Raw genomic sequence first — 22800 nt, forward strand, 5'->3', positions numbered from 1 at the left:
ACACATCCCTTGCTCCATCTCCTGCAGCCCTCCTATCCAACTCCCCACACCTGATCAAAGACCTAAACCCTATTTTATATCTATCCACACAGCCTCTCTGCTAAGGTCTGTTAGCAGACATTACTGTGCTTAATTTTCCCAACACTCACATTTATGAGAATAAAGTGCCAAGAGTATGACAGCAACATCTTCCTCACTCCTGCCCTCAAATAATGCATCAAAAAGACGTGGCTGTGACATTCCATCAAATGTACTTTCCTTGGCCACCTCAGTCACACAAGTGAAATTTCGTCAGGGGCTGAACTGCCCTTGGAAAGCAGCAGGGGAGCAGCTGTCTGTGTGCAGGCAGCAGAACGAGCTCAGCGGTGATGCTGAGGACACACAGCATCTGCTCCAGCCCAGCAAGAAACCACATACAGTGTGGAGAACGCAGCCCCAAAACCACACGGGAGGGGGAGCCCCTCCCCTACCATTCTGCTAACCATTCCTGTGAAAATTCTGTAAGTACTTCGTTCCAGACTAAGACAACAAAGGGAGTAAGAAAAACAAACATCCATCGTGATAGAACACTGCATTTGAATACAAAACACATCCACAAGAAGCACCAGGTCCTGACCTCATCCCCATTTGCAGTTATTTTTCTATTCTCTAGCTTCTTAATGCACAATGCCTTCATAAAGACGTTGTGCAGATTAATTAGGTAATGTTTTAAAAGCCTTTTTGATGCCATTTAGTGCTAAATGTCTTCATTATACAGGTGGGCAGAGCAGCTGGAATAGGCACAAGGGGAAGATATTTGTGGCAGAGATCAGACAGCGTGGTGGAAGAACCAGGCTGAATTGCACTGAGCTCAGATACACGGGAAGAGAAATAAACAGGTAAGGACTGAGTCCTGAGAGCCATGGAGCAGCATCTGCTGCTCCCTGCACAGCCAGCGAGGCCACAGGCATTCCACAGACACAACCATGACTGTTCAGTGCTTATAGGAATGCAGCCCATAAGAAACAGAGCAATGCACATCAAAAATCACACGCAGCCGTACACACCTACACTGAAGAACATCTGATGGAGACCAGGAGTCCCATCTCACATCCATCCCATGCAGCACTGCACCACACTGGGTACAGCCACATGTGTTTGCATCCCTCTCCCCTGCACACCTGCAGTCTTCTATGCAGACTCAGGTCATCTCAGCTCCACACTGAGGACATCAGAGGGAAATTCTTTAGAGAGAGAGTGGTAAGGTGCTGGAACTGCTGCCCAGAGAGGTCGTGGATGCCCTGTCCCTGCAGGTGTTCAAGGCCAGACTGGATGGAGCCCTGGGCAGCCTGGTCTGGTATTACCAGTGGCCCTGCATGTGGCAGGAGGGTTGAAGATTCATGATCCTTGAGGTCCTTCCAACCCTGGCCATTCTATGATTCTTCTTACACACAGACCCTGCTTGGCAGCAGCAGGGCTCCACCAGCACGCAGGGCCCTGGCACTGGGCACAGAGCTCCCTCCCTAGAAGCCAGACCATCGCATCTCCCCGGGCACAGTGATGGCCTTTTCCCTCTGCCCACATCACAGAGTTGGTGTCTCACACCTCCAGCTCCCAGTCAAGTCCAGCAGAGTAGGAGCAGAAGAAACAGAAGAGAGCAGGTCTGGTGCCACACATACAAACACTCCGAGTGTGGTCTTACAAGCTTCATTTCCAGAAGAAACTGAGCGTAAAAAAGGTCACATTATTCTTTAAAAAACGCATAGAAGGAAAAAGCAAAAAGCATTGCTGGAAATGGCTCTGCATAAGGACAAGAACTGAGGACGTGAAGCGCACCGGAATTTGTGAGAGCTCACTAAGATCAGTGCTTAATTCTACTGCTGAGACAATAGGTGGCCTACAGCCACAGCCAGCTGAGCACTCCCAAAACTGCTGCTGCAACAGGAGAACAAAATGAAGAGTACTGAACTGTGTGCTGGAAAACATTTCTGAGCGCCTCAAACTTGCATTTGAAAGGAATTGCTGATTCTGAATAAATCCACCATATGGCTTTACAAAGCACTGATAGAGCACTTATTTCTCAAATATAGCAAGATCAGTCTACGATGGCCCGCTTTTCTTTTATCATCTGCATTAGGAAATCATTCATAGCATCAAATACAGTTTAGATTGCTATCAAATAGTCAGTAGCCTTTCACAAGAACGGTGTTATGTGTATTTTAATCACACCAGCACATCTCCACTACGATGTCAAAATATTTAAGCAATTTCTAGGCTTTTTTTGTGACTTTGCTGCAGCAAATTTGCCTTCAAGAAAAGAGAAACCTTAAATCTCAGACTCCTGTTTCCATGGATGGTTCCACTGAGTTGATACACTTGGGCTCATGGTTCCTCTTGCACTTCACCAACACAGTAATTTATAAAATTCCCAGCTGGGTTCAGTGCAGAGAACCAAGCAGCTGCAGGTTGTCACTGGGCATTCACAATCCAGCCCCACCAGCCCCAGGCAGCAGCTTCAGATCTCCAGGTGTCACCAGGATCACAGCGGGGAGCACTGCAGTGCTGGTCCTGCAATGGTGCAGAGGCCAAGCTGTTGAGTTGAGAGCAGAGGCAAGTTCCCTGCTTGCTCCTTGCAGGTAGACATCCTGCCAGCCCAAAAGCACTGAGTTGCATCTCAAGGCACAGGAGGAGGAAAGAGGTCTGCTCAGGGGCAATGCTTCCTGGCCAGCAGCTCCTCCTCCTGGCTGCACAGCCCAGTCAGGTCTGTTCAGAGCAGGACAACAGAAGGGTACCTTAGTGCCAGTTTAAGGACTAACTAAATATAGATAAAGGAACACCGGCAGAACCCATGTTTAGTGACATAATGGAAACATTTTGGAGCCCTAGAAATGTGCTCCTTTGTGTTGCTGAAGCTGGTTTGACACACAACTGCAGGAAGCCTTAGCACTGGGCAGCCAGGAAAGCAGTGGTTGCGCTGGGATTTCTGATTAGAACCAGCACAGGAAGGGGAGCGACACACCAACACAAATGGGGAGAAGAAAAATCACTTCTAAAACCCTCTGATAATAGGGTGGAGTATCTGCAACTAAAAGCATCTTTGATATAAACAAACAGCCAACCTGAGTAGCACTATCTGCAACTGAAGGAGGAAGCAGTTCGGCTGCCTGCAGGCACTCAGGATGACCCCATCAGTGCAGAAGGGCCACAGAGCTCAGCAGGGACACAGCACAGCTCAGCCCTGCAGTTCAGATGCTGCTGCCTGGAACTTGACAGCCCATCAGATGTATCACAGGCTGCAGCCATAGGGGCCTTATGTCTGCTGCTGCAGCCTCCTGACATCACCCGTCCAGAAGGGCTCCGAGGGAAGGGGCAGCTTTCCACAGACAGTGCAGCCAGAACTTATCTATGAGAACTGTTCTGTGTTTGTGCTTCTGACACCAAATGCATGAAGGCCATTCTACCTGGAGCCAATACCAGCCAGTCATCATTACACTTCTGGTCCGAGCACTTCCCTGCAGATGCTTTGCAGCGCTTTATAACATCAACCCAACAAGTTCCTGTGTTGCTATATGAAACCAAGGACCTTGTAGAATGTCAGTGGTCAGACCCACAGGAGAGCTGCCTGCCACCCCAGAGCCCAAAGAATATCACTTTATTTACAGAAATGAAGTAAATATAATGAGAGAACGTACCCTCCCAGCCTGGAAACAAAGCTTCAGGAGAAGGCCTATGAGACACCCTTAGTAAGCAGCTATTGTAAGCAGCATGCAACTCTAATAACCACCTCCCCTGGCAGCACTAATCCTAGATCCATCCTTTCAATCTCATCTTAATTAAACTCAAAAAGCCTACAGGCTCAGCCTGGGAGTGGATGTTGGGCAGAAGACCATTCGCAGTGACAAATGCTGCAGTCAGAGAATTTCCCAGCTTTCAGCCTTCCCTTACAGCAAGCAGGTTGCTAACATGCCAGACTTCATACAGCCTGGTCCAGGTGCACTTCACCTGAGATCTACAGCCGCAGCAGCACCTCAGTGACACCCAACCACATCCAGGCAAAGAGCCCCCAGGGCCTCAGCGTGAGTGTGAGGGTCTGTCCTCAGCTCATCCAAAGGTAAAGCGTGAAAAACTTCCTCAACTGTGCTCATGCAGACATCTCTTCCTGGCCTGAGTAGGATATGGAGATTAATTCCTTTCTAACAGCAGCTCAGTATCAAACCAATGAGAATTCAAAATGAAACTCAATCCAAACTTCACCCAATAGCTCTGGGAGAGCACAAATAAGGCCGCACTTTAGTTTGGGAAATTAGTGCCTATGATGCACTTCTGTAGCATTAAGATGGTCTCCAGCTCAGGCCTCATCTATGCCTAGGATTTACTGCTTTATGTATTTCAAATAAAAAAAAAATACTACCACTTGAGGGTAGTTGTACCAATTATGGCTGTAAGCTTACAATAGCATAAGAACTCATCCATGGCCTCAATACTCAAGTGTTTACATTAACAGATCTCATTTACGCATATGAAGCACCTTTATGTTGCACTAAAGTTTAGAAACATCTGACTTGATTTTAAAAATTTCAGCTTTTATTGAAGAAAGCATCAGCTGTGGCTTAGACCTCTGTGCTGGCTCATGTTGGTGTTCATTGCCTGCAATGAGCTCCCAAGCCAAAGCTCAACATGTGCTCTGAATGGGAGCTGCCATCAGCGGGGTGCAACTGTGCTGATGTCAGCTCAGCATGAAGGACACAGCAGAGGATCTTCCCCAGCAAAGGAGCAGCGACCATCCGCAGGCAGTCAGCAGAGTTGCACACACACAAGATGTGACACGGATCCACAGGAATCCTGGTGGGACCTCAGGGACAGGCAGAAGGACCTGCTGCTGCAGGAACACGATGTCAGCACACTGGGGCCGTTGGTGGCTGCAGAAGGATGCTAACCAGCTGGCAAACTGCCTCCCATTGCACAGCCTCATACCAATCAGCCAGTGAGCATCATAACCTCACACAGCTGCACCTGGGCTCCTCCCAGGGGTGAGATAACAGAAAACAATGTTTCATTCTCCCCAGTGACTACTTTGTTGTTGTTACAGCCTCCTGGGCCCACAGCATCACATATCCTGGAAGGAGGAACAGGAATCACTTAGAAACACAAAGGTCTGTCTCAACTCTCATGAGCCCCTCTTCAGTGGGCAGGAGGATGCTGAGGGGCAGCAGCAGTCACTGACCTCCCAAGTGCCTGGACACAAAACCAGCACAGTGCAAAGCAGGGGGGCTCCACTGCCCACCCCCCACTGCTGCAGCACTGTCCGAAAGCCCAGTGCCAGGCACCATTGCTGCACCACCCCCAGGGAACACCAAAAGCCTGAGTATGGGCTCAGATAACAAAGTACGAAGAAATCACCCCAAATGCATTCTCTTTCTCTCTCTCCCTCCCTCTCTCTCCCTCCTTTGACTCTCTACCTCTTAAAAGACAAAACTCTGTGTATTAAAGAGAGACTTCAAGCTGAGTTCCTAATGGCACCCTAACATCTGTCAGTGCCTCGTGCACTTTTCCACACTGAAAGTGCTCTGAGAGCATCACCATTCAGACAGAAACGTATCTGATTGCTTTCTATGGCAACAAAAACACACTGCGCTGAGAGAATATAATTGCAACTATAAAGCTCTGTTTCTGCAAGAGCTGAAATAATCATCATCTTCTATAAATTCCCAAAGGCGATACAGAACAAAATAAAAACCTGTAAGAACATATATGAATAATAAAAATGTTTTTGTTTTCCTAAGAGGCCTTGAAATGGACAAAGGAATGGAAAATACAAAGCAGATGCAACAGCCACAGCCAAGGAAAGATATTTTCAGCTCCTGAGTTACCACCACAAGAATGCGGGTGCACCATTCATCCCAGTGGAGAGAACAGACCCGTGCCTACCACCGATACGCCTGAATAGCAATGACTGAACCTGGCAGCCCCAGACTGGGGCACCATGCCAGCCTGTGAGCAGCACTCTGCTATCAGAGCTCCCCATCACCTCCCGCATGGGCAGAGTTTGTTATTTCTTGTACAGAAGAATCCAGACAGGGGCCTGCTGCTTTCCTCCTCTCCCACTGAAGCTCATTTCCATGTCTGGCACTCAGCAGGAACTGCTGCTGACACATCCAGAAGGGCTGGACTGTGTTTCAACTCCACAGGAGTAAAGACAAGCAAATAAATAGAATTTGATGCAAAGAAACAAAGCCTTAAGCTCGCTAGAAGGAGAAATAGTTTTCATATACTGTATTTCGTTTTTGCACTATGCCCATAATTTTGGGCAAAGTATTCCCCCTTCCCCCTCACTAGAAACAATCCATATCTTTATGGCTGCACAAAACTCCGTTTGCCGTTGCAGAAATAACAAAGCAGGCAGGATTCCTGCACATGGAAGGATGCAGTGAGGTTAGGGGGAGGCTGATACACCATTCCATCCAAGAAGTTGAACAACAGCTAAATCAGAGAATGCAATTACCGTAGAAAGCTCAGTCTCAACTTAGTATTCTCCTCCATGGGCAGCCTGGGCTAGTATTCAACATGGAGGTTGGTGGCCCTGCCTTTGGCAGGGGTCTGGAGCTTCATGATCCTTGAGGTCCCTTCCAACCTGGGCCCAGTCTGTGATTCCATTGCCATTAAACTAATGGCCTCTCTAATTAGAGACTGCTAGTTACACCAACAGTATTTGCATGCATACACACCATCACTGTGCCTATAGAGCACGTACCAACCTGCAATATTAGCACTGTTTCAAGTGCAATTTACGTGTTCTTCTCCAGTGCAATTCAGAGCAGCCGCGGATCTCCCACCTGCTGATGCCCGACCGGCTCACCAGAAAAACAAACACGCGTGGTGCTGCACAGTGCATAAGGCCCATGTTAACATCCCCAGAAACGAACTGAGGAGAGCCGGTGCCTGTGGGCTCCCTGCTGCCAAGGCTGTGAACGTGAAGCTGCCGTCAGGCACTCGGCGCCGGCTCTGCACAGCGCGGCATGGAGCAGGGGAGCAGGACGCTGCTGGCACCGCTCACACTGCCACCCTGCGGCGCTTCCCTTTAACTGATGTTTAACGCCTGCGACCGCTTAAAGTACTTCCATCGGCTGCCACACGAGCGGCCCCTCGCTTTGCCTTTACCGCCTCCCCCGCGCTCCGCAGCACCTTCACCAAACACCGCGCTTGGTGAAGGGCGCCGCTGGAATTCCTTTCTGCGCCCACCGCGGAGGAAGCTGCTGTCTGGAGCACGCGAGGAAATAACCTTTTATTTCTCATATGCATTAATCAAAAATACTCTAAATGCCAAAATCCAAGCCCAGAGGCGCCCCCGAGGCAAACAGCTCAGTTTTAAGGTGCCTTTGGTAGAGCTACGGTGTTAAAGATCCCGTAAAACTCTCTCCCTCGAGCTTAAGCTTTAACATCAGCTCGTATGTAAGTGAAAAAATGTTACAGCCTTCAGGGTCACCTCCAGAAAGGCAAAGCTTCAATGAAAACAAAGTTACAGTTGCCTCTGGGATCTGCACGCAGACACTGCTGTGCTATTTCGTAGCCTTGCTGAGAAAAGTCATCTGGAAATTAAAACCTAACTTTTAACTTAACAGGAAAGCCACATTTTGGCCTCTCAATGACTGAAACTTGCAGGCATTAGAATATTCAGTAAATAGTCCATTTAAATGCCGTTTTCATCACATAGTGTATTTTTCTTCCACTAAAACAGTGTTTAATCTCCAGCTAAGCTCAGTTCTGTTAAGCTCCTAAAGCAGCAAATCGACATCCTTGAAGTCATCCCAGCAAAAGAGGCAAGTTGCTCCAGACTTCTCATACCACAGGTTGTGCTGTGCGGCCTTTTCTAGCTCTACTTCGTCAAATAGTGACACTGAACAGAGACCACCCAGGACACACACCTACAAAGCATATTTTCATGTATTACACAAACCTGAATGGCAAGCAGAGCCCAACGCACACCTGAGTGCAGGGTTGAGGTGCAGAAGGATGTCTGAGGCTCACCACAGCCCCGGGCAGCCCGAGCAGCACCGCCTCACAGCAAGGCCAGCAGCTCTTGGCAGCAGCTGTGCTTTCTGCACAGACCCAGCTGCACACACAGGTGACAGAGCCAAAGCTGAGATGCAGATCTGGGGTCAGGGAAACAGAGGCTGCTCTGCAGGAGACCAACAAGTTGCCATTTTACCGGGTGGCAGAGATCATAACTAATCTGTGAGCCGCTGCCCTCTGTGCACGCTTCCGTAGCTTTTGAAGAAATGTGGAGGTGCTTTATGTTTAACCTCCCCACAGGAGGGACCTCAGCTACAGAGGGAGGAGAGCTCACTGCCACACGCAGAGCTGCACGGATCCAGGCTGGCAGACAAGCAGGGGCAGCACCCAGCTTGGGGTATGGCACGCCATGTCCTGGTGCTCCCCAGTTTGACCCCCGTTGGCTCTGCCCTCCTTTGTGGGGAAGACACCGGGGACAAAGGCGTGCTGTCCTTGCAGGGAGTGGGGCTGTGCCCACCCTCACTGTGCGGCCCTGCCAGGCACTGCCCTGTGCCACCACACAGCTGCGGCTCAAGCAGAGCATTGCCTGGGAGCCAGCCATTGTCCAGAGGCCATGAAAGAAACATTCAAACGTGTCATATTTACCCCATCTATTCATTTAAATCTATTTATTCAGCTGCACGTTCAGCCCTCGAGTACTATGGCTGCAGACAGAGCGCAGTGGCTGCTCCGCACAGAGCGCTCTGTGGGGTCCCTCCCCAGGGTCACGGCAGGCCCAGCTCTGCTGTTCCCATCTGCTGTCAGCTGGGATCTGTTACAGCAATGTCATCAGAGCAGCTCTGCTGGTCAGCAGTGCTGACAAGATACACAGAGCCTGTGAAGGATCCCAAGATGGACAGCGAGCAGGAGGGCACTGCGTGCACCAGCACAGCACAGCTCCAGCCCAGCATGGCAGCTCCCACACAGCCCTCCTCCGACCACCTCCCACCACAGGGCCTGGAGCTGTTCTGAGCTGCAACAGAGTGAAGCCCTCATCCTGGGAATACTTCTTAATTAATCTGATTGATGTTAGCACAAAGATGCAACCGAGGACTGAAGATTCTCCCCAGAAGAAAGCAGATAAAACAACAACAATCCTTCCAAAACATCATCATGCTATCTACCCATGTTTTCTTCCAGCCCTGGTCCAATACTCAGATCTCCAGGCAACATGGAAAATCCACACTTGTGCCAGTGATCCTACTGAGTGTAGCTCAGAATAGGTAAATCATTAACAATACCATCTCCCAACAAAAAGTCAGCACTAATTCAATAGAAGGGCCAGATAGCAGCCAGCAGAGCAGCAACTGCAGCCAGGAGGATAACGTCATAAAGACAATAGAGACGGCAACTAATGAGACTCACACCCAGATGATGCCTTGTAATTGTACAGCAAACTCTTTGTTTTCCAGTTCTGCAGCTGTGATCCATGACTTTTTTCTGCACCCCAGACCACTTGTTGTTCTCTAACAAGTTACATTTTACCATTTCTCCCTTCACATCTGCATCTACAGCTGCTCAGATGAAGCATGGCAGGATTTCAAAACCCTTCGTTACCAGTGGCAGCTACTGCTCAACTGCACCACACAAAGCGAGCTGCACCATTCACGTGCTGCCTCAGTTTGGGGTACAGCTGATGTGGAAAATCTCTTTCCCCTCCCCCCTCACCCCCCCCAGACTTTCCAAGCAAATAGAAATCTATCCACAGTGCAGTGAAACATTGTTTTCTCCCCTCCACAAGAAAGAACACTGGCCAGCACCAAAATTGCACATTAACAATACAGACCTCATGTTCAGCTTACTGAGCATGATCCCAAGGTACCTGCTCTGTAACCTCTTGCTGAACTCCTCAGTTTAATCAACCTGCATTACTTGCACAAACAAAGAACGCACAGAGCTGAGCTGCAGCGTAATGCCACACTCCTGGTCAGCTCTTCAGGAAACAGTGAGAGGTGCTGATACAGACAGATGCTGAGTTTATCACCTGAGCCCACACACAGCACCAACTCAACTCCAACCTTCATCTCATTCTCATTAGAGTTAATGAAATAGTATAAAATCTTCAGCACATATTTCTGAACTTAGTTTGAAAGCAGCAGTGGTAAGTTCTCATTGTAGCATTCAGAATTTCAGCATTAAAGTATCAGAGGTGCATCACTCATATTCTGCGACACTAAAAACTGCATCTGCACCTTAACAACCCAGAGCTCCTGGGCACATCAACAGGTTTAAGGGCGAGGAGTCTCAACTCAAGGACAATTAAACCTCAACTTCAGCTGAAGTATCCAAAATAACACTTGGTAGAGCAGCCAGCATTTCTCCTGGAAACACAGGACTACATTTCTGTGTTAGGTCTGGAAGAAAAACACATGCATGACCAAAACTTTGTAACCGTGACCTCAGAGCTCTCACTTCCTTTCTTTGTGCTCGCTTCCTTGGCTGCAGGAAAGGACATTGTTTGTGCAATTCAAAGGCTTTTTCCTGAGCATTACTTAGCTCAGGGTTTAAACAATCATCCATATCCTTGAGCTGAACATGTTGCAGAAACAAAAAAAAATTTGTTTTTGAAAAAAAGCAGTTATTGTGATCAGCCTGTTTGTGTTCACACTGCTCACATATCTTGCGTTCACACGTACTGAAGTGCTTTGTTGTGTAACACGTTCTCCAGGTGTATCATGGCTGCAGCTCCTCCACTGCTCCAAGCCAACCTAACACTAACATGAATACAGCTCCATCAAGGAACCATTGAACCCTTTTTCAGCACATAGAAACTATTAGAAGTCCACAGTGCATATTCTGTATCAAAGAAATATTTGGATTAATTTTCAGTTCACACGTCACCATGAAAACAACATAAATCCAAGTAGTTACTTTGCAATCTAAGTGAGAGATTGAGAAATGCTCTTCTACAGCAATACTCCACCCTCAAACAGCTCAGGAGTAGTAAACCAAGTCCAAAAAGTTATAGAATTTGAGCCAACAATGCAAACTCCTCATCTTCTGCCAAGCTACAAGCACGCCTTTAGGGCCAGTGGAACACAAGTGTATGTTTCTGTGCATTTGAACAGGACTGAATTCAAACACATCACTCTAAACACCTGTTTGAATGCTTCACTGAGGTGCCATTGAGGCTCAGCTTGCCAAAGCTCTGACAAAATCTGAGGATGCAGATGCTGCTCTGAACCCTGTCACGTGCACTGACACGAGGAGGCTGGCGCTTCAGGATGACATCGAGCACCAAGAGCTCAGTAGCAGTAACAAGTCACATTGCCACCAACATAGAGGTTAAAGGTGCCAGCTCCCCCCAGGTGAACCCTCTCCTTCTGATTCATTACCATAAACCAGCACATTCACAGGAAAGGTAACAATGCTGCAGCATTCCCATGGCATTAGAAGTGGGTGCAGAGGAAGATCTCTGCCAGGACAACCACGTGTGTGGGGTGATGTGCAGACGCTGCTGCTGGGCTGACAGTGGGAAGGACCTTCTCAGTCCTACAGGCTCAGCCCTCCTGCATCATCATCTGCTCGTGGAGCAGAGCCTGAAAGACCTGCCAAGGAAGCCCTGTGCTGGGTGCAGGCCTGGGCAGCATCTGAATCCCATCACTGAATCATCACAGCTTCACCCACAGAAGTTCCATCATTTGTGAATGTCTGTGCCCCACTAGATCAAGCTACAGCTCCAAGTGCAGCTTCACCAGTCCAACACATCAGGCTCCTGCCAGACCCCACGCAGAGGATTCTTGTCTGCTCCATTGGCCCTTACAGCCACACAGGGGACTGAGAAAAGAACCTTCCTTGTGCCTGTTCTCACCTCAGTTCAGCCAGCAATTAAGCCTGTAGTCACTCAAACCCTCCAGATCCCAGTTTCACCCACAGTTAATGACACATCTGATAATTGGTATGAGAAGTTACTCCATATAAGTTTCTTTTTTTTTTATTCAAACGGATGAGAACACATAACACAACAATACAGTGCTCCATTTTTTTCCTCTCAGTACTCTTCCATGGCCTCCCCTAAAACAGCAGTATCTTTCTCTGTTGCATAACTTATTCCAATAAAGCAATCCCAAAATTACTTATTTAGAATATCTTAAGTGCCTTTGGACAAAGTCAAAGCAAAAACAAAAGAAATGTTCAGAGAAGAGGTTTTCAAAGAAAGAACTCCAGAGTAACTAATTCTGGAATTAGTCTGAGTCATTCTAAGCAGATAAAATTATCCCAATAGATTTCAGAGTAATTTCTTTCTTAAAGCCCATACTGCCTGTTTGAAGCAAAACATAGCAACCAAGAGAGACAGAACAGTCCAACCTGGAGTCTATCGCCCTGTCCTTCCTGCCCAGCCCTTCCTCTGCGTATCTTAAACCTGACAATGTTCTCAGCCAAGCAGCAGAAGCCAAGGCAAGGTATTGCCTGCCACATTTCCTTGCAGCTACATCATGCTGTGCACAGAGATTGAAGCCAATCATCTCAAAAATAGCCATGACTGCACATCCCTACAGTAACTGTCTTGATTGTCATCTTGTTCATGGATGTGGTTGGTGTTTCATTCCATGTACAGCCTTGAAGCAGCCAAATTAGTATGCAGAAAGCTGACTGACAGGAAGGCTACTTTCCCTTATTGAGGAATCACCAGATGGCCATAGTTTTTATGCCAGAATTCCCCTGCATGTCCACTGCTCACACTGCTCACTGTATCACATTCAATCACCAGTCCTTCCTTCACTTTTTCAGGTTTATACATAAACATACTTGAATGATCTCAAAGCAACATTGCCAGTACTGGTCCTTATCCACATGTAACTTAAAAGAGCTTTGCCTCCTAATTTCTCCTCGATTCTGTGTCTTTGGTAGCACATGTACAGTTGGACATTGCTTCTCAACAAGCAGATTTATCCACCACAACTTACTACAGCTGGGGAGGATGAGGGAAAGTGCTGCAACTCCACACAGGGAAGTTGGGAACAACTGAGCACGATTCACAAAACAGCTAACATTCATGCAGTCATCACATGGGATTATCAATCAGTATGAGAAAGGACTCCTTATGGGAGAGCTCTCACTGAAGTCTCAGCAAAACACACCCCTGCACTGCTCTGCATTCCCACGTGCAAAACATGAAGTTCAAGCACTGTTCAGAGCATTACAATTAACTCAAATAGTTGCACGGCTGCTTTGCTGAGACCTGGAAACAGGCTTCCCTGGGTGAGGGGAAGAGCACAGACAAGCAAAAACAGGATCTGCAAGATGTGTTGGGTTTTTTTTTTTTCCTCATTTTCTTCGGAGCATACAGATGAAGCAAGCACTCCAGTCACAAACCACATAAACCTGTAAACCACGCAGGGCAACAACTAGAAAGTCTTCCCTTAAGCCAGACCTGCTGCTTGCTGCTTCGCACAGATAGCGCACACTTGGCACGTGCATTTACAGAATCAAAATCATTTTCTGCTACGCCTATCCAGCCTTTCCCCCCGCCTTTTGAGCCCTCTCCTGCCGCATCACCCCAGCCAGCCGCCGTCCCCGCGCCCCGTCTGGAGCGGCCGACTGCTGGGGCAGAGCGCCGCGCTGCAGCCGCGTCCCCCTCTCCGCCCCCCGCCGGTACCTTCCGTGTGGCAGCTGGAGGAGAGGATGGTGTTCGCAGGCCTGAAGATGTAAGGCAGGTAACGTGAAAAGCATTTCATCTTCCAAAAACGGTAATTAAAAAAGGGCGAGAAAAACATCTACAGCTTAAAAAAAACAAACCAACCAAACCTCTGAAAATAAAGGAAAACATGAAGCAAGCCCTCCTCACTCCACGAGGACCTTCCCCGTTTCCAGATAGCCTACATGGCGCAGGCAGGGGCTCGCCGCGGGGGCTGCCCCGCCGGCCCCGGCGCTGCCCGTCCCCATAACCGCCGGCCCGGCCGAGCGGCCCCGGCCCCGGGAGGAGCCCCGCGGGCGGAGCGGAGCTGAGCGGGACGCCCGGCCCGGCCGGCACCGGCGCGGCATTGGCTGGGCGCGGCCGGGCGGATCGCTGACTCAGCCGTCCTGCCGAGCCCGGCCGCTGCCCCTCCGCCGCCGAGCAGCAGAGGAGCCGCGATCGCTGCGGCCGCATGCGGCGGGGCGGGGGGAGCGCGAAGCCTGCCCGGTCATCGTGCTCTTAAACGCCGCCGCTCTCCCGGTGCAAAAGCAAAACGCGAATGAGATTTCCAAGGTAACGTCAGTTACGTGCTGCCTTCGGGGGTCAGAGCAGCCGAGCGGCTTTGCTCCCTCAGATTGCGGGTGGGGGACAGGGAGCAACCTAAAGGTTCACAGAGAGCACTGGGAAACAAAGCGTAACACACAGTCACAACGTATTTCAGGTTATTCTAGAGAGGCACTCGTAATTCTGCCTTCCTAACACCCAGTTACACACGCAGCATTTAGGCAGCAAAACAGACCTCTCGTGGTTGGAGCTTAGGGCACAAATCTCACAATCCAAGTGCAATCCAAACCCTGCACCAGCTCTGTAGCACCACTCGGGTGCACATGATGGAAAGTATCAGCTTCAGGAGAGCAGACTGGAAGGGCATAGCATGACAAGTTGCCAGTCTAATCTCCCATTTTCCTGATGTTTAGGTACTCTATGGACAAGTTTCTGTTTTAGGACCAACTCACCCAACATTGCTGTGTCATGTGAGCACAAGATCAGTTTGCTGTTCAGTTTCATCATCTCCCTGCAGCCTCATTTGCATTGTCAGACAATGACAATATGACTGCATTTATACCAACAAGATGCAAAGCACCTATGGCACTGAGGAGAGAAGCTTTTCACTGCACGTTTGTCTCTTTATTAAAAAGATACTCTCTGGTCTTGTAAGGAAACTGCAGGTCTCACTGCAAACAAGGCAAAGCCATACTGCTCACTACATCTGCATCACACAATAATACTTGATCAGCCACCCTCACTTGCGTACCTTAAATCCATCCCAGGAAATAAGGAGGCAGTATTTTATCAAGTACTCTTTATGGCAACTACCTGCATACGCTCATGCATGACTCACACAATGACATTATTCCACACTCTCATCTGGAAACATGAAACTACCTCTGAAACAAACAGTGCTGTTTATCTGGACCTGGAAACCACATCCAGGTTCATCTAAGAGATAAATATTTCCTGTTGTAATTACGGAGGAAAGCTGGGTGTGGTGTGTGTAATTAAACCACATTACAGATGTGAAAACTGCACTTACATTTCTCTGATGATCAAAGCTCCTCAGTTATCAATGTTTTAGAACAACATCTGGAAAAGACTGTGCACAGCTAACTGCATGAATGGACAGATTTGGGAGCCAGAGAGACTTTAGAGAAAGCCCCAAAGCCGCATCATCTGAGAACAGTTCTGAAGGAAACATTCAACTCCTACAAAGAAAAACGTGTGCATGGCTCTTCTGGTTGCACCCTTCCCACACTGCTACACCTGCATGTGCAGGAGGGCACAGGGAGGCAGCACACACGTGGTTACCTGCAGGCAGTGTGACAGGGAGAAATGGCAGCAGGCAGCAGCACACCGGTGTGCTGCTTTATTCAGGACAACCCAGAGCTGGGTCACCCCCGCAGTGGATGAACCGCCTTGTACTTCGTGGGCTCTGAGGCAGCATTACCCATCTGACTACGCAGGATTTGAGGTTTATAAAAGTTCCCATGGAGCTCTTGGCAGTTATCAAGTCCCAAACAAACTACTTCATCAGCACAAACTGCTGAAACTGAAGTGAGAAATCAGTCTGAGAGAGGTCTGTGCCCAGGCTGCCCTGTCACACAGTCTGCTTCTTGGTGGTTCCACCTCTCCAATAAACACAGTTTGTTCCATTTAAAGACTTCAAAACAAGCAATTTCTTTACTAACAATCAGCTGTGTCTGCTTCTTATGCAAGCACACCTGAGAAAGTTAATTCTTCTGGAATAAGGTCAGTCCATGCAGAGCTGCACAGTGACTCACTTAAGGTTTACCAGGAAACTCATCATGGAACAGAAGCCACCACTGAGACCCACATGTAGGACAAATAAGAATGTCGTGCCTCTCTGCTGTGCTCTGTGTGGATGTGGGTATCTTCCACTGGTGCTGAAAAATAGGCACTTAAAGACAGACACAAACATTCCCTAAGAAGCAGATTCATTCCACTTCATTATAGTCATGTAACAAAATAAAAAGCCTTCACTATCATTATTGTGGGCTGCACCTGTTTGAATAGTCAGTTTTTATGTTCCATTGACAAATGGAATCTCACCTCGCATGCAGGGTTACACACCTGAGCTTAATTAGCGAGAAACACAGAAATGAAAACACACAGGAGCACAAAGCAGGCTGAGTCAGCTTGGTGAGCCCACAAACAGCCATTCAATATTGAAGGAGTAAACAGCCCCTCATTTGGAGCTATTGGTATCACTTGTGGATGATGGGGTGAACAGATCAGGCAGCTATGATAAAACCTCAGGTGAGCTGGAAGCAGATGTTGGTTGCAGGAGCCTGCTAGGACTGGGGGGTGTTCCAGCTACACAATATTCCAGACCCCAGGAAGAACATCTGACTGCAGTGGGGCCAACATAACTGAGCCACTATCAAGGTGGTGTTTCTCCAGTGGGCAGCTTTGCTATACATGCTCACAGAGCAATTGTGTCACCACATTCAAAGATAAAAAAAAAAAGCAACAAACAAGAAAAGAACAGAGTGATAGAGTTCATAAGTATCTCTGTGAGGGTTTATATGTGCAGGGAAAGGAACAAACACAGAATTATTCTCTACCGCAGTTTAGATCTAGAATAATAGCATTACATCCAGCTTAAGGATGCTCTGCCTCACTGGAAGGTGCAGAACTCCATCAACATAACAGTAGCACCTCCTTCCAAATATAACTGCATGCATCCCATTAGTAGCCAAAATTCAGACAGCTTGGATATTACCAAGATTTCTGAAGGTCAGAAATGTGCCATGAGGACTGGCATGGAACAAACAAGTTACTGATGAACTTCTGTTGAGGAGAAAGGGAGGTGTGATATAGGCACAAGTAGAACACATAACTCTTATCTACACACATCTGAACACATACGTGCCTGTGTTCACACACAAGCACAAACAAAACCAGCAAAACAGAACTCTTAGTCACACTGAGCCCATGTGCACCTGTTGATCAGACCTGACAAACTCAGATGCCTTTTTGTCACTGGTTTCACAGCCTTATCTGTACCCCTCTTCTGCTCTCTGTCTCCTGAATACCCCAAGAAAAAGATTGCAGGTTCTTCCTATGTAATGTTATAATGCGATAGAACACACAGCAACCACAGCAGAGCAAAAAAGCCCCAGGCTGCAGCAGGTGAAGATACATTCAACACAGCTATAGACACCAAAACAACAGAAGAAAATCTGCTTACCCTTACAAGATCTCAGGAACTCCAGCAAAACACTCACATCTCCACTGCCGAGCCTTAAATGAGGGCTGGGGTGGGGTGGATCCCGGATCCAGCCCTTCCATCACTCAGTACATTGCATGCAGCTGAGCTGGGCTGGCCCTGCCTTCCACCAGGTGCTCCATCACTGCTGCAGGCCGTGACTTTGCACTGCCACTGCACCCTGCCATTGCGGCTCTGTGTTCCTTCAGCACTGAGTCCCAAATTTAAAAAATAAAAGCTTATGGTCTTCAGTTTGTACCTGGCTACACTAAAAAAGGGAAAGTGAGTAAGAAGAGGAAACCTTGTGTTTCATTAAGCAATGAACAAATGAATAATGAACCAGCAAACAAGTGCTTTGGACAACTTGAAATGATTTCCTGATTATACAGTAAAAGCACGAAACTTTTGTAAATGTTTTTGCAAAAAGCACCTTAGTAAGTGGAGCTGTGAGGAGCAGCACTTCTAGCAGCACCTTTCCATACCCTGCTGCATTTCTGGGGAAGCTCTTCCCCAAACCGCTCTGTCAGAGGGATGAGATGCAGCCCATGCTGTGTGTGCAGCGCTGCCTGGCAGCAATGTGAGCACAGCCCTGCCCATGTACTTCCATCCCACCAGTCAGCACCCTTGTGTGCTTGTGCCTGTCTGGCGCGTGGCGAGCCTGCAGCGGGTCCTCACAGAACAGTCTGTGCTCTCCAACACATCCACAATTACACAGCAAATGTATGTGCAAGTGCAAAAGGTCTCTATGCTAACAGCAACTGCCTGCTCTGCACGTCAGAAAACAGAACTTCTCTGCTGCGTTTGGCCTCCCTGCAGCTCCAAAACACTGCACGTGCTGGGAGGACTAGAAGAGGCAGGTGGCACTCATTTGTCTGTGAGAGACAAAGTACAGAGGGGAACAAAATGTGAAGTAAAGGAGGAAAAGAATTGATGGATTAATAAGCAATGCAGTAAGAGAAAGCAAGATAGAAGAGTGAAACGAGAATAAGAAAATATAGGAGGAAGCCCAGTATGGAGCTGAGCACCAAATGGTCATCATAGGAGGAACAGGGCAGCATGAACACATTCCGTTTTAAGGGCAGAAGAAAGGAATGCATCAATTCCTTTCAGTTGCCCATGTGTTTGCAGTTTACGTGTTGGTTGAACGCTTGTGGATGGAAAAGTACCAAAGTGATTCATGAGCACAGATTGCCCTGAAAGCTGCAAGCTCCCCTAGGAGCTACCCTCAGCTCCTGAACCTCCCATACACCTGCACCAGCTCCTCCTTACCTTTGAAGATGCATGTATCTCATAGACACATACCTGTGTCTGTGCAATTAATTTTTAATGCCAGTACAAGAAAGGGCAGCAAGTCAATGTTATGTCACCCAGGAATGGAACCCGGCTGATTCTCAGGAAGGATGTTACAGTGGAGCAGTGTGTCACACACACTGAGGCATTCAAGCAAATAAAAGCTCAAAAACAAGGAAACGTATTTCAGGTATTATTATGCTATTAAATAAGAATGCCCTCCAATTAAACCTTTGGGTCAACAGCTAATTTTGGTTACCACCCCCTCTACCATCTCTACACCAGGAAAGCAGGAGAGAAAAGAAGAGCGCCTTCTCTCTTCACCCACCAGCACGCAGACAGCCCTGTGCAAGAAGTAGGTGACAAATGAGGACTTTGTGACTGCAGCCAACAAAAGGGGAAACTGAACCTACCTTCTGTCACCCCAACATCGATGGTTCCCTTCACCTGACTGAAGCACCACAGCACATCCTGCATGAGGTTTCCAAGTCCTGCCGAGGAAGCACATGCAGAATGAAGATGCGATGACTTTGGAATGCAGCTTGCCCTTTCTCAAGAAAACACACACATACGTACACATAAACTGGCACACGAATATCTACAGTCTCTGTGAAAATAAACTCACCTGGTATCATTCTCCCAGCACGCAGGGTCAGTGTGGCAGAGCTGGCAGCATTGTGCCTGCCCTATGAATGCCCGTCTGTGTGCTCTGTGCCATCTCAGGGCCAGTCCCAGAATGGTGCAGTCGGAGCCGTCCCCTCACATCACAGCAGCACACAGAGCAGTCAGGAGGCCCCGCAGTCACACTCTTTGTCACAGCCTCTCTCCATCAGAATACTAATGGCCCCAACCCTTCCCACCACCGTTAAAGGGAGAGTCAAGCAGAAAATGAGAACTTACTACTACCACTGACGTGGTATTTTTTCCAACTTAGGGCCCATCTCAGGGTGAGTGATTGCTAACAAACCCCATCAGAATAAAGTCACAGCACAGTACATCACACCATTACCAAAATCCCCTCAGAAGCAGAAGAGCACCGAAGTCACTTTAAAAGAATACTGGAGGCATGTTGACCAGAGGGCACACCAGCAAGATGCAGCTCTCAGCTGTTCTTGCTGCCATAGCAATACTCTGTTATAATATCAGAGAAATGAGGATTTTATCTACTGCTGCTCCTCAGTTTATTGACAGCTCAGCAAAATTTCCCTTTTCACATCACACAAAAATTCCACATCCTCAGAGGACAACTTGCAGAGCATTTCCCAGAGCATTTCATCCTGGAGCACTTTCCGAACAAGAAGAAAGCAGCACAGTGGATCTGCAAAGGCAGGAAGTGCCATCATACCTGTATGACACACCAGGGAAACCTGGAACAGAAAATCTGGGCACCTTGCAGTGATCTCAGGCTCACGTGGGAGTCACACTGAGATACAGCCCAAACCTGATACTTCCCCCCAGAAGAAAAGGAACACCTGAGACAAGGGAGATAAGATGTGGTCCAAGATGGAACTGAGTTCCTCAGACTCTCCCATGGCTCATCCGTGCCTCTGTGAGATTTCTGTCTATTTTTGTTTAGTTTGATGACTCGGTTTTGTATATTAATAGCAGTCAATCTGTATCATGTATACATCAATGCACACATTAAAAGCGATCTGATCGCCCAGCGGTGCTGCAGCCCCGAGGAGCCCTGCCTGGTTTCAGCATCACCAGATTTACCCATCAGGGACTAAATGGCACTGCTGGGACAATGCGTGCTCACAGCTGGCGGAGTTCTTTGGGCTGCCAGAAGATGACTTTTGCTAAGGGAATACGCTTCCCTGGCTCGTGTTTGTTCAGCCTCCTCCCAGAAGGATAGGAGGGAGAACACTTATGCAAGTTAGTTCATACAAATCAACAGCTGTTACAGCAATTTTTTCCCCCACTGATTTGAAGTGTGAATTATAAAGGCTGGAAAGCAAACACAGCAATCAAGCCCATCTGAGACAAGAATATTTTTATGTGTGGGATTTTCTGTATGTGGCCATGACAATAATGAGATTTCTGATTCTCTACCCCAAGCAAACCAGTGAACAAATACTTCCTTTTCTGATATGGTGGTAAAGTAGGAGCCTCACGCGAGGTTGATAGCTGTCATCTGATAACGTTTGTCTGAGGAACAAAGTGTCTTTTGCTCAGTGAAGGAGTGAACGCCTTGCTGTGCTCCCAGCTGCTTTAACGTAAGGGATGGGGTTTTATGACATGTGGATGTGCTGCAGGAATGGCCAGGTCCCAGTTAAATCTGCTGCATCACCATTACTTCTGCATAAGCACCAGATTGATTTGAGCCTTTGGTCCTTATTCTTCTGTTTGCTAACCTGTGAATGCTTTGTGTTGCAGCTTTATTAATGCAACACTTGCGTAAGAGACGTCCGACGTTTCAGACGAAATTCACTTGCTGGCACTTTGCAAAGATTTCTGTGTGCGTAAACACGCCTCATTTTGTGTGACTGTTCTGAGGGAGACAAACACCACATGTTTGGTGACATTCTCTCCATGTTTTCAAAGTTTTCCCAGGCACAGCTGCTGCTGAAGATGTTCATGAAGAGCTTTCAGCAATAGGAATGTGAAGTTAGACGTCTGAACTCATCCAAATGCTGAACACGGTCCAAAAGAAAGCCAGCTGTTTTGTGACTCAAAGTCAGGAGCTGGTGATGCAGTTGTAACAGTTCCACAGGTGTGCAAGGCATTGAAAAAAAAGAAATACACAGAGCTCCCAGTTGCCATTGCAATCCCCAGTTCTTATGGCATGGCCTTCTGCCTCTACAAACTGAATTCAAACAGACAAATTAAAAGTTGCCTGAATAACAGATCGATATCTCCTGAATTTGCATTCAAGCAGTCCCTCTGTGGCTGGATGTAAGCTTGCTAGGAACTTCGCTGTAGTCCAGAAACGATACGAATCACAGAGCTGTAAGGATTTGTGCCAGTAGGCACAGCTTCCATTCATCCACTGCAGAAACTTGTAAAAAAATATGTTTTTTTTAATCCTTTCCAAAAAACCCTGAATCCTGGCCGTGCCTTTGTCACTCCCTGTCCTCAGCCCTGCCCTGCTCACATCGGAGCTTTCTCTCCTGCACCGTGCTGGTCGCACTGCGCACAGCAGGCAGGGCTCCTCGGCCTCCGCAACCTCCTGGCTGCCAGAGCATCGCTACCACAGTACTGCAGAAACCAGGCTGGAAATACGGCCTCTGGCGTCCGAGTCTCCATTTGGCATGTTGGAGAAGACGCGAATTGAACGAATGGTGCCGTGTTTTTATGCTCAATTACTGACTGCACGAATTCTCAGCAAACCACGTGGAGCTGCTGTGCTAGCCATCATCTGTAAGTGTTGAACTTGTTTCCTTCAGAACATCAGTTCCTGCCAGGAGAGGATTTCAGTAGCAAAGTGTGTGCCATGATTCTGATGTATGAAAAAGCCTACCTGCAAACCTCTCTCTTCTGCGTGCAAATACAACACTCTTTTATTTTAAGAAGTTGGAGATCTCCCTAAAATCAAATCTACCTGGGGAAGGGCTGCATGTGAGTGCAGATTGGCTGTGTGCTGTCAGCTGCCAATGGCATTGCATCCCATTCTGGAACTCAATGAGCTGTGAATGCTGTACAGCAGCAGGAGAGCATCCACCTGAGCTGTGTGTGACACCTGTGGGTGCTGGGGGGACTGGGTGCTGTGCACAGAATGAGGACATTCCCCGGTGTGCCTGAGGTTACGATTTGTAGTAGTTCAAAGGAGGGGAAGTAGAAATACTTTTCACTTCCCAATCCATCTATGATTATATCTCGTAACTACAAACCAGCAAGTTTTGGTGTGTGTCTGTTTTCACTGCTGTAAGGCTGAGCTCAGAGTCTGTTGGAGTAATTTTTAACTTCCCAGCTCCTTGAGGAGACCTATTAAAATAACAGGATTTTTTTCCCCTCACAAAGCTATACATAAAGCATTCATTTCTGCAGAAGCTGACCCTCCATAGAGCACTTCTCACCCTTCAGATCTGGATATATTCATATGCAGTTGAGATTCGCTGCTGACCTTTTCAAAGCAAAC

General features: G+C 47.9%; 1 protein-coding gene across 3 annotated transcripts in view; it reads right to left on the reverse strand.

The window, feature by feature from the left end:
- PPP2R2B (protein phosphatase 2 regulatory subunit Bbeta) overlaps positions 1 to 22800 on the reverse strand; it is a 90615-nt gene that overhangs the window by 49847 nt on the left and 17968 nt on the right. The window contains exons 1-2 of one of the 3 annotated variants that reach the window (XM_048960104.1): positions 19348 to 19452; positions 19136 to 19213 (exon numbers count right to left, since the gene is read on the reverse strand). In XM_048960104.1, the coding sequence (XP_048816061.1) occupies positions 19136 to 19213; positions 19348 to 19357 (88 nt within the window). In that variant the 5' untranslated portion in view covers positions 19358 to 19452. Of the gene's footprint in view, positions 1 to 13627; positions 13956 to 19135; positions 19214 to 19347; positions 19453 to 22800 lie in introns of those variants that run through there. The other 2 variants (XM_048960102.1, XM_048960103.1) reach the window with 2 other exon arrangements.

The sequence above is a fragment of the Lagopus muta genome, chromosome 14 (genome assembly GCF_023343835.1).
Source record: "Lagopus muta isolate bLagMut1 chromosome 14, bLagMut1 primary, whole genome shotgun sequence".
Classification (NCBI taxonomy): Eukaryota; Metazoa; Chordata; class Aves; order Galliformes; family Phasianidae; genus Lagopus; species Lagopus muta.